Source organism: Podarcis liolepis (genome assembly GCF_965112155.1).
Source record: "Podarcis liolepis genome assembly, chromosome: 9".
NCBI classification, from domain to species: domain Eukaryota; kingdom Metazoa; phylum Chordata; class Lepidosauria; order Squamata; family Lacertidae; genus Podarcis; species Podarcis liolepis.
In genome coordinates, this window is record NC_139564.1 from 28036549 (window position 1) to 28052129 (window position 15581).

At 43.0% G+C, this 15581-nt stretch overlaps 1 protein-coding gene across 1 annotated transcript in view; it reads right to left on the reverse strand.

Moving 5' to 3' along the window:
- The window catches only part of SEC24D (SEC24 homolog D, COPII coat complex component), a 56270-nt gene extending 41467 nt beyond the window's left edge, over window positions 1-14803 (reverse strand). Inside the window, exons 1-8 of the mRNA XM_083460419.1 lie at window positions 14606-14803; window positions 8300-8480; window positions 7512-7635; window positions 5211-5370; window positions 4352-4424; window positions 3889-4010; window positions 2424-2535; window positions 529-656 (exon numbers count right to left, since the gene is read on the reverse strand). Coding sequence (XP_083316545.1) covers window positions 529-656; window positions 2424-2535; window positions 3889-4010; window positions 4352-4424; window positions 5211-5370; window positions 7512-7635; window positions 8300-8450 — 870 coding nt within the window. The 5' untranslated portion in view covers window positions 8451-8480; window positions 14606-14803. The remainder of the gene's footprint in view (window positions 1-528; window positions 657-2423; window positions 2536-3888; window positions 4011-4351; window positions 4425-5210; window positions 5371-7511; window positions 7636-8299; window positions 8481-14605) is intronic.
- Between the last annotated feature and the right edge of the window lie 778 nt (window positions 14804-15581).

Consider the following 15581-nt stretch of genomic DNA (forward strand, 5'->3'; position numbering starts at 1 on the left):
GGATAAAACTGTCCATGTAGCTTCGTTCCTGCAGTTTGAAAGTATTCTCCCTGTTATATCTAAACATTAAGGCCATAGAATCTTTTTTCAAGTTTTCTATTTTCCTCATCTTTTCTTCCTTCTGACTTTGTTCTCTTATAGACTAAGTAGTTGTTTCATCTTAGTATATTATAAAAAGACACATTGTAATGGGTATGCATTTTCTTATATCTTTGAATAAGTATAAATAAATAAGATCCTGTTAAAGTTCAAAGATGGCTCTCCTTGACAATTGCATCTCAAGACATTTATTGTGATAACAGGTTACGAGAATTCAACAGATCCTCCTTGATGATACCATGAACTTAAAATTTGTAAAACAAGAGGCCCAGTTTCATAGATACTTTCTCCACACAGATTGTTCTTTCCTGTCAAAGGATGATCAATCCCCCAGACCAAGGGTCAATCCCAGCTGAATTCAAAGCCACTGAAAACCTTAACTTGTGAACAAAAACATTTCCTCTCAGAGCTTCAGTTTTATTCTTTTACCTCATTTGATGGAACATTGGCAAACGGTTTGATGATAGCAGCTAACGGAATTTGAGCCTGTTTCGCCAGATCTGAAGATGAAGGAAAGCAGTATGTGGTACATCGAATGAAGCGAGGGCTGGCATGACCTAGGACAATCAAAACAATGAGAAGATTTGATGAAGTTAAAAAAATTAAAATAGCATGTTTAGGGCTAATTAAAAGCAACTTATAATTCTTATAATGAGACAGAAGTTCATCACATAACATTTTAGAGCAGGAAAAGGAGAGATTGCAGGGTGGGAAAGTTTCTCAAAACTGCTTCCTCAACTTTTTCCAGCAATGCCACTTGTTTTGTGGTCTGAGCTGTAATAACTGCACTCCATGCTCCCTGGCTGATGTTTTAAATCCACAAGTTTCCAGAGTGAGAGCAGGAAGCATTATGGTCACTTGGCCTTGGCTTCATGCCAAAGCCATGTCATCACTTTGTGTTGTCAGGAAGCCAAATCAGAGAGGGGGCAAGGCATCCTGCTCTCTCTGGAAAACTTGTGGATCAAAAAAGGTGTGCAGTCACAGCTACTGGCAAGTTTGCATCACTTGCATCACCATCAATAACCTTCAGAAATTCACATCTCACAATAAGTATAGAGATTGAGGCTTAGCACTACTTAAATACAACATCTTGCTCCTTCCACTGAACTCCTTAGTAATTTCTTATAAACCTTTTGATTTTTATTATGCTCTATGAAAAAGAAAATCAGGATTGGTTACGATTTAACAGCTCAAAGCATTGTCAGTTTAATGATCAAACAGTAAACACAACAGTATCATCAAATTCCAGTCAATCCTAAACAAAGAAAATCCCAGTCAAACCTAACAAAGAACCAGTCAATCCTAACAAAGAACCAACACAAACCCAGTCACTAAAAGTAATTTCAAGCAAAAAAGTTTATACAGCACCGCCCTTACATGCATCCCACTCATGCATGACGCCTTTACATGTATTAAATACATAAATAGATTGGCCTCCCCTTGTTCGGGGCTGATGCCCAGACAAGGGAATGTAGCCTTCAATCAACCAGTGGTATGGGGCAAGAGGCGCCTTCTCCCCCCTCCACGACATCTTTTCACCCTCATCCTGATGCCAGTATTGCTGGGTACCCTTCTCACCCCTTGCCCTCTGTGGCCAGCCTCTTCAGCCCTGTGCTCGCTGTAGGCAGGCAGGCTCAAAATAGGCCAGGCAGTGGCCCCGAGTGATTTCCAGGGTGCGCCCCCAATCTCTCTTTCCTTCCCACACACCCTCCGTATTACAGTGGGGTGCTCCCCACTTTACAATATGTCACTTATGCACAGAGGGGCCTGGAACGTAACCTTCACATAAGTGTGGGGGGGGGGCTGCCTGTAGTCAGACGATGCTTAAAGTCAGCCTTGTCAAGGAAAATGAATTCCACAATTGTGACCATTCACCAAGAACCCATTTCTATATACAGTGGTACCTCAGGTTAAGTACTTAATTCGTTCCGGAGGTCCGTTTTTAACCTGAAACTGTTCTTAACCTGAAGCACCACTTTAGCTAATGGGGCCTTCTGATGCCGCTGCGCCGCTGGAGCACGATTTCTGTTCTCATCCTGAAGCAAAGTTCTTAACCTGAGGTACTATTTCTGGGTTAGCGGAGTCTGTAATCTGAAGCGTATGTAACCTGAAGCGTATATAACCTGAGGTACCACTGTATTGTTGCCCTGTCCACTTGACAAACAGAGGCAACCCTCCAAAATATCTTCCTGGCCAATTTAAAAAGGCATCATAGAAATTAAACATGAACATTCCTATCAAAAGAGAAAGAGAAAGAGAAAGAGAAAGGGGGGGGGGATTCAATTTCTCATAGGAAATGAAGCCAAAAATGGTTTCCTATTTACCTTGATCTTGGATCACACAATCTGTAGTAACTAGAGGAGGAACTTGACCCCTGATGTTGGTAGCATAGATTTGACCTCCCCGGGACACTTTGTCATTTTCGATAACCTGGATCTTATGGATAAAATGTTTAAAATTGTAAGAAATGTGAGCTTTATAGTGGTTCAAGAATAAGGGCTTCTATGTGTACAGGACAATTTCTATATCCAGCATTTATGGACATAGATGAGGAACCTTTGGCCCTCCAGGTGTTGCTGAACTAACTCCCATAATCTCTGGCTATTGGTCATGCTTGCTAAGATTGATAGGAGATGGAGTTCAGGAACATCTGGAGGGTAAGTAGTTCCCTGCTTCTGATATAAGAGATAGGAATCCCAGGAGCCACACCCTTGTCTACTGAAATATATTGGGGGGGCTTTGCTCAGAGCTCCACACTTCTCAAGAGATTTGAGGATGTACCGGAACTCTGTGTGTGGACCAAAACTGAAAAACCATACACAATTAAACTTGTTTGGAATGGTAACAGAATGTGCCTTAACTGGATTCTCCCTCAGATTTTGCAGCTTGGTTCTTCTGGAAAGATTTCTGGATCAAAACTTGGAGCGAAAGGATTCAGCTGCATTCCAGAGAAGTGCCTCAGAATTTTTCTAGGAGGAAACTGAATGGGTAAAACTAAAATAACTATTGTTTTGTTTTCCTCCTATTTGAGAAATTGTGCTATGGTCTCGATTACACTATTTCATCATTTCATCGCACCGTTTGCATATTAAAAAATGGGATGGGGGATATGCATAAGATTGTAGATTATAAACTGTCTCAATTAGAAATGATCATGTGGATCCTTTCTGAAACAGACTTTGATCTGCAACAATTTTGTTATTTGTTAAAGTGTCTAAAGACTTCATTGTTCTTTGGAGGAACCTACATTTCTGGGTTTTTACTGAGCCCTTTTCATTTGCTGTCAGGGAAGAGTTAAAATATAAATTATTTATGGACATTTGGTTGCTTTATACTGCTAAAATCCATTGAGAAAACATACAACTTGAACTTGAACCTTAGCCTGAGGAACTGGCTTAGCCACGAAAAGTTTCACATTTCAAAGCTACATCTTTAAGCGCTTGATTAACCACAGTGGAAAGTATCCAACAAAATGCTTCCATTTTGTTGGAAGAATGCTTGTGCAATGGAACTTCTCTTCCCTCTCCTCTCCCTCTGCCCACTCCCACTCCCCTCAAACTCCAGAAGGTTGTAGGAATCCCAGAACCAATTTCAAGAGCGCATGGGCAGAGGAGAGGGAGGGGAACTTCATTTCACAGCCCAAAGTCCTAGAGCTAGCAGAAGAACTTCATTGGATACCACCCAATATTCTGTTATGCCTTACTATAATGTGGAATTGCTTGAAAACTCCCCATTTTCCCTCTCATGCTGTTGTTTTAGCCACATTTCCTACAAGAAGCTCTTACTCACCGGGCTTGGAATGGAATCAGGATCTAGTTTCTTCTGCTGTGGTCCAGCCATTTGTGCTGGACCTGATTGGAGCCCCCCTGGATAAGACAGCTGTGCACCTGCCATTTGAGGACCAAAATTTCCTGGAAAAGAAATAAAATAAAATAAAACAATCAGCCAAATTAAAGTTTTGGGGGGAGGGTGTTGTTTAATATATCCTGCCAGAAGCCTTACTTCCTAAGTGATACTTGTCCAAGTTCTATTTATTGAAGGAGTCTTTTGCTGGCTAGTTCAACACTGCCAGTTTGAAATTCCTACTCCAACCAAGGCCTGTGCATTGTCTTCTTTATATAAATGGAGTACACATATGAACAGGGGCCCAGCAGGAGAGTTTCAGGGGGCCAGATGTAAAAGAGAGAGGGGACGCTGCTTTCACACCTAACACTTTCCACCATTACTGTGTTGAGAATACTTGTTAACTGACCTTGTTGAAGCTCACAGGCAATTGTTGATGCAGCAGTGAGATCAGAGTTGGATGTCAAACTGGACACGCTGCTCTGGATTTTTTTTAAGGACAAACTTAATTCCAACCTATAAATACACAGCCCTATTGTGCTGTATTACATTTTCATATTATCTTTCCTCCAAGGAACTCACGGCGGCCCACATGGTTCACCACCGCCCAAGACATCTTCACAATAACCCTCCGAGGTAGGGTTTGGCTGCAAAATTATAGCTGAGCAGGGATTTCATAGAATCATAGAATCATAGAGTTGGAAGAGACCACAAGGGCCATCGAGTCCAACCCCCTGCCAAGCAGGAAACACCATCAGAGCACTCCTGACATATGGTTGTCAAGCCTCTGCTTAAAGACCTCCAAAGAAGGAGACTCCACCACACTCCTTGGCAGCAAATTCCACTGTCGAACAGCTCTTACTGTCAGGAAGCTCTTCCTAATGTTTAGGTGGAATCTTCTTTCTTGTAGTTTGGATCCATTGCTCCATGTCCGCTTCTCTGGAGCAGCAGAAAACAACCTTTCTCCCTCCTCTATGTGACATCCTTTTATATATTTGAACATGGCTATCATATCACCCCTTAACCTCCTCTTCTCCAGGCTAAACATGCCCAGCTCCCTTAGCCGTTCCTCATAAGGCATCGTTTCCAGGCCTTTGACCATTTTGGTTGCCCTCCTCTGGAGAACTCCAACAAGATTTAGAACAGTCCCATTAGAATTCAACCTTTCTTATCAAAATCTTCCAGTAGATTTAGACCTCTTGAACTTGTGAGCATTTGTTTTCTCTGGAACCAACCCAAGCTAAAATAAAAATGCATGTGATCTCTCAGAAGCTTTTATGGAAGACTATGTAGTCCTTACCATAATTATTTATTTGCATGTTGCCAAGTTGATTGGCCAGCTGTGCAGAAGAAGGGGGTGGACTGTTTGGATAGGAGGACGGGGATGGATGGCTGTACGGGGGGAAGGAAGGTGCAGAAGGTGGAAACCTGAAGAGAAAAAGAAGTGTTACCAAAAAAACACCAAACAGCTGACAATGTAATATCCACTCCACAAACAACTCCTAGAATTCAAAGTCTAAACAACATGGTTTGTAAACCTATGGAAGAAAACCCAGGCAAGCCTCAGGATCACAGGATACTCCTCCTTTCCCTCTACTGTACTTCTCCAGAGCAGCCACAAGGAGTTCAGAAATGTTTACTTCACTCCTTCACTATCCAGTTTTGTGTTTTCCAGACCAGACAAAATGCATAATTATGGTATATTTTCATTTGTAATTATTATTATTATTAAATCACCTTACACACACACACATTTGAATTTGTTCAGAGATAGAAAACAACACCAACTCTAAAATGATTAACATGCAGACAAACCTAAGCACTAGGGCTTGCATTAATAACCTGTGATTTTGATAAAATGTAGCATTACTAATTCTTGCCCGGCACATTCAGATGGTAGGGTAGAAGAAACAAAGAGAACTGAAATAGGACTAAACCTCGTCTTATGGCTCATGGACCTTTTGCTTTGATCTTTTAAAATCAGGCATGGAGGTCAAAGGCTATTCTCTGCCCATAGAATACACTCCATATAGTAACTGCACTAAACATATGGATCAAATTAGGCTCTGGACTCTAATCTAAATAACTGCTTGATCCAGGAAGAAAGAGTCGGGCTTTTCCCCTTGATTAATCTGATTTATACAGACATTTCTTAATAAGCATTCCAGTGAACAGCTTTATTTGTTTGAAAGGAAGCACTAAGTTCTATCCAGAGAGTATGTCACCTACACAAATGTTTAAGGAATGAGAGGACTCTACAGGATGCGCAGTAATGAAGTTAGGATTTGAGTGCAAAGGACTGTGGCCTCATCAACACCACAAACCAAACTGGCAATAGACCTTAGTGCTCCAGGAATGGGATGCTTTTGCTACACACACACATATCTGGGAGTAAATCTAATGGAACTCAGTGGCACTTCTGAGTAGAAATGTACAATAGTTATTATTTATCATTTATTTTCTCCAAGGAGCTCAATGAGACATACATAGTTCTTTCCCGCCCCACCCCCCATCTCATTTAATCTCATTTAATCCCCACAACAACCCTGTGAGGCAGTCGAAACAAAATAAAAAAAATTCCTTCCAGTAGCACCTTAGAGACCAACTAAGTTTGTTCTGGGTATGAGCTTTCATGTGCATGCACACTTCTTCAGATACCATGCATGCACACGAAAGCTCATACCAATAACAAACTTAGTTGGTCTCTAAGGTGCTCCTGGAAGGAATTTTTTTATTTTGTTTTGACTATGGCAGACCAACACGGCTACCTACCTGTAACTAGAACCTGTGAGGTAGGTTAGGCTGAAAGGCAGTGACTGGCCCAGGGTCACCCAGTGAGTTTCATGGCTGAGTGTGGATTTGAATCCTGGTACCCCAGATCCTAATCCTAGTCTGACACTAACCACTACACCAAACTGGCTTTGGCTTGCCATGTGCAGCATATATCTGGGAATGTAGGATATGGTTATAGTCTAGCCTTGTGCAGGCATCCTTCTTCTGCGTTTCATGTGAAGAGGGAGAGCAATGATGCACATGATAGCTCCACTGCCACATCACCGATAACCATTATCATCCATCTGTTGGAGGAACAGCTTCTGCAATGGGAGCCTTTTCTACTCATGTGCATTCCACATGCAATGGCAAAGCCTACATGTTACAGGGAACCTATGTGAATAGGAAATACTCCCCAATGCAGAAGTTATCCCTACAACTCATGGAAAGCAATCAGAATGAAGATGAAAGCTGGAGCTAGAGCTGTCTAATTGCTCTCTCCACACATCTTACAGGACTAAGATGCCCAAATAGAGACAGAGACTATTCTGTACACCATATACTGTATTTGATGGGAAGAAATAATTGAGATAAGTGCTAGCCACTACCTGAGTTCTGCTAATGGAGCCAGAATATTATTTTACTCATTTTTGGTATGGATTAGTGCTATGACAAAAAAGCTGTGGGCAAGTTTAAAACTGCTTTCAATGGTATGTGTAGTAGATATTTGAGCAGATAAACAGAAATTCTAAGCATAAACACATTTATTGTTTTGTTTTTTAAAAAATAAAAATCACCTCTGTGATTGTTGTGCTGTAGCGCTGGGCCCATTCTGGATATTGGTTTGGTTAAACTGGTGAGCACTAGATGGTGAACCAATGGGAGCAGCAGACCCGAAAGGCACATTAGGTTTCAACATAGCTAAAGTAAAACACAGGCATGAACATAGTGGATAACAATAGAAAATCACTGCATAAATGAGGTACACATTACCAACAGCTAAAGCAAAATAAGTATGGAATTTATTTATGGACTTGATAAAAAGGAAGTCTAAATGCTCAGGAAGTTATATTATGCTCTAGTATTTACTGTAAATTCTAGATGGCAGATCACTCACAGAATATGCACAGTCTACATAATACCAAGACCAAGCATCTTTCTTTGCTCATGGTCTTCCCATTGTAATACCTGATTAAACCAGGAGCTTTTCTTTTCACTAATAGTGCAAAATAAATATAAACAAGTACAGTGGTACCTTGGTTGTTGAATGGCTTGGCTCCCAAACAAATCAGCTCCCGAACGCTGCAAACCTGAAAGTGAGCGTTCCAGTTTGTGAACGCTTTTTGGAAGCTGAATGTCTGATGCGGCTTCTGCAGCTTCCGATTGATGCAGGAAGCTCCTGCGGCCAATCGGAAGCTGCGTCTTGGTTTTTGAATGGTTCCAGGAGTCAAACAGGTTCCTGGAACAGATTAAGTTCGACAACCAAGGTACCACTGAACAGTAATGTAATGATATGGATAATGACATGCACTAGTATAGTGGAGACATCAACCGCTATATGGCCAATGCCTTGATGTTACTTTACCTGATTGAGATGCAGAAGAAGATGAGTTTACGTCACCATAGTGTCCATACATATGTGAAGAAGCAGGTTGCCCCAAACCAGCAGAGAATCCCCCCATTCCTGGCTGGGGCTGAGAATATGGAGGTGTTGCAACATATCCTTGCTGATTCATTTTAGCAGCGATTTATTTCTGATGGAAAACCTGTCATAGAAATTAGAAGAAGTAATAAAATCAGCAATACTTCACTGATACATAGTGCAGGTAAAGCACAGAATGAGCTTTATGACCCAAAAGCAATGTTACAGTGCAAGAGGACAGCATCCTACTTATTAGCTCTCTTGCATAATGGCTACCAGATTATTTATTTGATCTGGACAAAACGCACAGACGTTCTCTTGTAGCAAAGGCACTGATACAAACACTTTTTTTAAAAAAAAAATCAGCTAGAATAGGTGGATAACATAAATCACAGACTGAACCACTGTTACTTGTTGTGAAAACAACCAGGTTTTGCCCCCAGTGGTTATCTGGTAGGATGGCCAAATTTCCTGATTTGTGGCACAATGTAGGAAAAAAGTAGGTATGTCTACGGATGATTCCAAACATATTTTGACAACCCATACGGTTTTGACACGATAATATTATCTTTAGCACCTGAAAATATTATACAGATGACTTTCCAGACAGATCCAACCATTGGGTAGAAAGGGCCATTGCCTTTCCAGCTCCATGGAAAATGCAAACAGGAAATCAGATACCAGTAGGCAGTGGTGGACAATGCCCATTGGGGCTGAAAGGGCAGAAGACAAGAGAGCCTAAGAGATGGTGGAGCCAAAACCAAGGACAGGTGGAGACTCCTCATGACTGGTTGCATGTAAGAAGAGAGGTTGGTGGGGCATTGCCCCATCCACACTAATGGGCCACCCTCTACTCACAGTAGGAACACCAAGCTTCCCCTATTTTGCACTTTTGGGTCTTTCCATTGCACATTCTGAACCCAAAGCTATCCTTGTCACCTGTATTATACCAGGGAACAACAGAATTCAAACTCTAGTGATTGACCTTGCCAGGAGCACTTTATGAAGTGGATCCAGCCCTGCTTACATTTTGTTGGAATTTGCAACACATGTGCATGGGCACACACTGCAGTGCTCACTGATTTTTCTAAATATTTGCTCTAAAGTGAGGCCAGTTTCCATAGTCACTGAGCACACAGAAGCCCCTGATATTCCTCATTCAGGTCATTTTTCCTGCCTATGGACCTTCATTTGCACACTGCTGCAAAATCTGTCTTTTCAAACAGTTGCCACCACAAGATTCAAAAGGCATGAACCCATCCATGGCAGTTGCTTCACACAACTAAGTGGTCATCGGTAGGTAACCAACACACACACAGAGAGACAGAGACAGAGACAGAGAGAGAGAGAGAGAGAGAGAGAGAGAGAGAGAGAGTCCAAGAGCCACACACCAACAGCCATGAGACCTGGCCTATAACTGGGCACCGTGGCAGCCAATACTTATTATGTATACTGAGTATACCACAATCTAGTCTCCAACTTCCAGTCAAAACACAAAAAACTCAACCATATCAGGAGTTATATAGTCCTGCAAGTGTAATCCAGACATGTTTTTCCAGTTGTGTAACTCAGGCAGTAACTCAGGCCAGTGTGGTGCAGTGGTTAAGAGTGGTAGACTCGTAATCTGGGGAACCGGGTTCGTGTCCCCGCTCCTCCACGTGCAGCTGCTGGGTGACCTTGGGCTAGTCACACTTCTTTGAAGTCTCTAAGCCCCACTCACCTCACAGGGTGTTTGTTGTGGGGAAGGAAGGGAAAGAATGTTAGCCGCTTTGAGACTCCTTCGGGTAGTGATAAAGCGGGATATCAAATCCAAACACTTCTTCCACTTCTTCTTGAGGGTTGCAATGGTTTGCCCCTTTACTCTTTATTTATTGCATTTATTTCCCACCTTTTCTCCCACGAGCCTAAGGCGGTGTACACACACTTCCCATCTCCATTTTATCTTCTCAAGAACCCTGTGAGGTAGGCTAGGCTGAGACTGTGTGACTGGCCCAAATTCACCAAGTGAGTTTCATGTCTGAGGGAGGATTTGAACCCTGGTCTCCCAAGTCCTAGTCCAGCACTCTAACCACTACTCACACTGGCTCTCAGTTAAGCCCCACTGAGCATGACAAGGCTTACTTGTGACCGCGTACACGATGCCTTTAAAGCACATTAGAAGCACATTCATTCCATCAAAAGATTCTGGGCACTGACGTTCATCCCTCACAGAGCTACAGTTCCTGGCAACCCTTAAACAAACAATGCTAACAAACAATTATTTGAGGGAAAGAAGGTGCTTTAAAGGTATGATGTGTATACAGCATATTGAGTAAATGCAGATGGGGTCATGCTGTGTGACTCAGTAAACATGACAGAGTACATTACAATGGTGGTTACAGTGACGGAAGGCAGCAAAGATGACAAATGTGACCTAATGGTTCAAGCCTATGCAAGTTTACTCAGAAGCAAGTCCCACAGATTTCAATGAGGCTAACTCCCGAAAAAGCATGTACAGAAGAACTGCGGCCAAAGAAATCACCTGCCCAATAACATCTCCTACTTAACATTTTAGCTCTTCAGAGCAAAACTAGAAGTACAGAGGGGAAATGCCAAATAAAAAAGTAAGTATGATGACGTGGCATTAGAAAAAACTGTACCAGGGTTGCAATTATCACTTTCAGTCCCTATGACTACAGCCATTATCTACTTCCAACTTAGCCAAGATAAAAATTAAGGTAGCAAAGATCACGCAGGCCTAGCTACCATATTCAATTGCCATTTGGCGGGATTGAGTGTCTCTCTGTGTGTGAAATCAACATGGGTGTATTCCGGGTGCACACGGCTTGTAATAATTCAATGTGCTGAAAGAGTATATCAACTTTTTTGGAAGAAATATTACCTATATTATATATATGCAGAAACACCACTAGTAAAAAGTGTTAGGGTGAAAACGCATTAAAAAATGCTTTATATCTGCTCTGCTTTTAAAAAAACTAACTTCTGTGGATAGTGTGTTTATATATGCTGCTAACTTTCAGGTGTGCATAAGGAAAGGTATCAACAAATCTTTACCAAATTCAATGGAGATATCTCACTGAATATTAATATAGGACGCACAGCGAGAGTGTTAATTTATCAATGTTATCATTCTGGATTATGGATGCTAATGTAGAGGTCTGGTCTGCAATGTACACTACTTCCCCCCCTTGTTGAAATATTTGTTTTGTTTTATCTATACTGAATGTTTCTATTAACTGAACAAATTCCAGTTTAAAAAATTCCCAAGCCTCTCAAGTTTCATGCATATATAAAATTGCAAATCCTTTCTTGGAATCTTTTTAATCTACAAGATTTAGAAAACGAAATAGGAAAGAAAGCACATAGGCACATCAGGTTTCTCCCAGTGCCAAGGTGTTTTCCCTCCTTCTGGTTAGACTGAAACGTGGCAGTCTAAACCCCGGTCACTTCAGCAAGTTTAGTTAGCAGCCAGCATGAAAGCACCTACACTACATTTTCATTGTCAGTATAAAGAATGAAGTTCAGGGCAATTGTTGTAGGACTAGGTAATGCTCTTAGCTTTGATAGTATCTAAAGGAAACAACTTCCTGCACAGTTCAGTAGGAGGGAAAGACAGTGTGCCACGTCAGACTTCCTATGCACAACTAAATAGACTCTTAGAAATACAAACATAGTACTGCTGACTTAGTGGCCTATATCCACTTCCAAACACATTACAGATAACATAGGTGGTTTAATAAACCACACCCTTTCCCCCAAAACAAATACGATACAAAGTACAAGTAAAACCCTATTTTGCAAAGTACATCAGATTTCAGTATAATTAACCCATTCCTCATAATCACAAAGGGCACACAAAACAGTACTAAAACCATGTATTTGGTTTTGGCCACTTGAGATAGGAAGCTGCCTTATGTGGAGTGGGTCATTGGCTTAGTAATGTCTACACTGACTGGCAGTGGCTCTCCAAGGGTTTCAGACGGGGGACATTCCCTACCCTAACTGGAGGTAGCAGTGATTGAACTTGGGAGCTTCTGCACGCAAAGCAGATGCTCCACCATCGAGTTACTGCCCTTCCCCAAAGAGACAGAAGTTCCCTATTCCAAGGTGTCCAAAAACATGTGTCAGAAACTCTTTCTACACCTATATAATTTGTTGGGCCAACCGGAAGTACTCTTTGCCATTTCATCTACCTCCAGGATATGTCTAAAGTTATTAGGGATTCTAGTACTACCAGTGCGGTCAAATGATTGGACTCAGGTAGACTTCCCAAAGTCATGCTGAAAGAGGTGACTGACTGCAAACCATAGAAGGAACTAGTCATGCTTAGGCCAGGTTTAGCTATCACAGCTAAATCACCTTGTGATCTGGCCCATACCTGGAGCTTAGATACTTCCATCTTCCTCTCCTTGTGCACCCCAGTTCCCTCGCCTACTCCTCATTTTCTTCCACATCCAAATCAAGCAAAATATGATTACTGCCAAAAACAGATGTTCACAAAACTGTTTTAGAAGCCCAGTTCAAGCCATGGTTTTGTGGCAATTCTGGTATTGTGGTAAACTATAGCTTGCAGTAACTACTTTGGCTGATTTGGACATCACAGCAAACTATAAGTACTGCCAACCAGGAAGTATGGGATAGAGTGGGGCTTTGTGAGTCCAAGGCATGGCCCAGGTGACAGATCTTTGGTTTAGCAGTGACGCCTGACCCATATCATGATTTTCCACAAAAACACTAGGAAGAGCCTTCATTCATAAGCATATCACACATGTCGTATTGGCTGGAATGGTGAGCAAGGAGGAAGGAAGATCTAAAAATCAACAAAAATGATTAAATCAGGTTAAATCAACAAACCACTCGGCCATGAAGCTCACTGGGTGACCTTGGGCCAGTCACCATCTCTTAGTCTAGCCTACCTCACAGGGTTGTTGTGAGGATGAAATGGAAAGGAGGAGAAGCACGTGCACCACCTTGAGATCCTTGAAAAATTAAGGTGGCAAATAAACGTAATAAGGAATAATAATAAATAATAAATGCTACAACTGTTTGGGATAGCTCCGTAGGTAGAGCATGAGACTCTTTATCTCAGGGTTGTGAGTTCAAGTCCCATGTTGAACAAAAGATTCTTGCATTGCCTGGGGTTGGACTAGATGACCCTTGTGGTCCCTTCCAACTCTATGAGTCTCCTTTTCTTCTTATGCCAGAAGAATTAATCCAAAGGCTATACTAGAAGTAAATCAGAAGGAGATTGTTGGGGACAGTGGCAGTTTCTGAAATTAACATCAGTTTCCCATGATCAACAGGTGAGATGATTTGTGGTTGTGTTGTATTCTACAATGATTGGTGCATGGTGAAGGTGAAGCAGTTGTGCAATCTCTTTCCAGCGCCCCCAGTATTTAAGATGCTTACCAAAAGACTACACAACCCATCAAAAAGAGTGTCAGTGGGCAACCCAAGATTATAAAAAGGAAGGGAAGAAGCATGCAACTTTTATGGTGATTAGGCTGATTTGCCCAACCCTGATGTGCATGGCAAGAACAGTCTCCCAATATGCCAAGGTGCCAACATCACACTTTTGACTCATCACACACAGAAAATCCTGTGCCCACCTAAACATCCCAGATGCATTCTGTCAAAATTTCAATGCCTATACAATCTAGAAAAACCACAGAAGCTTTGCAAAATTAGGTGCTAGTTAGACAGGTGATGGTGTGTGTATTTTTTAAGCACCTTACCATTGTACTAATAGAGGCAACTTTCTAAAAAAAAAAAAAAAAGTTAAACAAATTTAAAACTGTCTGTAAGGATACAGCAAATCCCTAAACCAAAACCTTCCCGAATCTCAAAGGAGAGCTGAACACTCCTGCCATTTACATCGACTTATGCCAGTCCCTAGAAGGCTGGAGGTGCCTCCTTGGTGCTGCTCAGATCCTGGCGACCACCCCCCGCAACTGCACCCAACTTGCTGTGGGAGAAGGATAAACTCTCCCCAGTCCCCTCTCGTGCTCGGACACCCCTCTCCTCCTCCCCATAGAACTCCCCCTATGCCAAATCTACAAAATTCGTGGCTCATCCTGGGGTCCTTCCAGCCGTTGTGCTGCTCCTTCTTTTGGGATGCTCCCCTCCCTCCTGCTCCCTGGAGGACAGGAGCTCCACTCACTGAGCAAAACATCCAGGATGCGCCCCCCCCATCGCAGGACGCTCGCCTCTCCCCCCTCCCCACCTGGGCACAGGTGCCCCCCCCCTCACCTGGCCAGTCTCCCGCGCTCCCGTCCGCCCTTCTCGCCGCGCGGAGGCTCCGCGGGTCGCGCCGTTCCAAGCGGGTCCAGCAGGCGCTTGTCAGAGGGAGGGAGAGCGTGGCAGCCGGCTCCAGGCTCCCGCCTCTCCCGCTCGCTCGCTCGCTCGCTCTCCCCGCCCGGGAGCGCTCAGTGAACTGCCACGTCTAACAGTGCTCGCGGGAGCGCGCGGCGAGGCCCCAGCTGGCCCGGAGGAGAGCGCGCGCCGCCGCCGACAAGCGTCAGAGAAGCAGCGCATCATTGGCGAAAGTGGGAGAAGAGTCGAGCATGCGCGGTGCCTCTGGCGAAGCCTTTTGCCCTGGCGCGCTCTTCCAGTCGTTGCTCCCAAAGAGGAAGGAAGAATTGATGAACGGGGGGAAGGCAGAACTGCTAAAGGGGAGGATCGGGGTTCTTAAGGAAGCGGGGACGGAATGGAAGAATCGCATAAGCTTCATTCATCATCATCAAACCTTTTATTGGCATCACATACAAACATCCATAACATAACAGTACAGAGTTACTGCTTCCCCCGTGGCCCAAAACATTTACCAAAAAAAAGGAGAGGCAGAGCAGACTATTGTCACAGTAAGCTTTATTAGAAAGCTTTCCTTGAGGGACAATGCATGCCTGAAGGGTAGCACAGCAGCAGCTATTATTATTGAAACAAAATAAAAAAAAAATTCCTTCCAGTAGCACCTTAGAGCAGTGTTTCCCAACCTTTTTTGGGCAAAGGCACACTTGTTTCATGAAAAAAATCTCGAGGCACACCACCATTACAGCCCCGTGACGTCAGCGCGCAGCGTCACGCTGGGAGGGACATGAATTGCTAGCAAATTACATAATCACCTCCTTGAGGGCTGGCTCATCTTCTCCGAAGGCAGAACCCCATTAATTAACAGCACAGACTCACACCATAGCCAAGACGAGGGGGGAAAACCTCAGTCATGCAC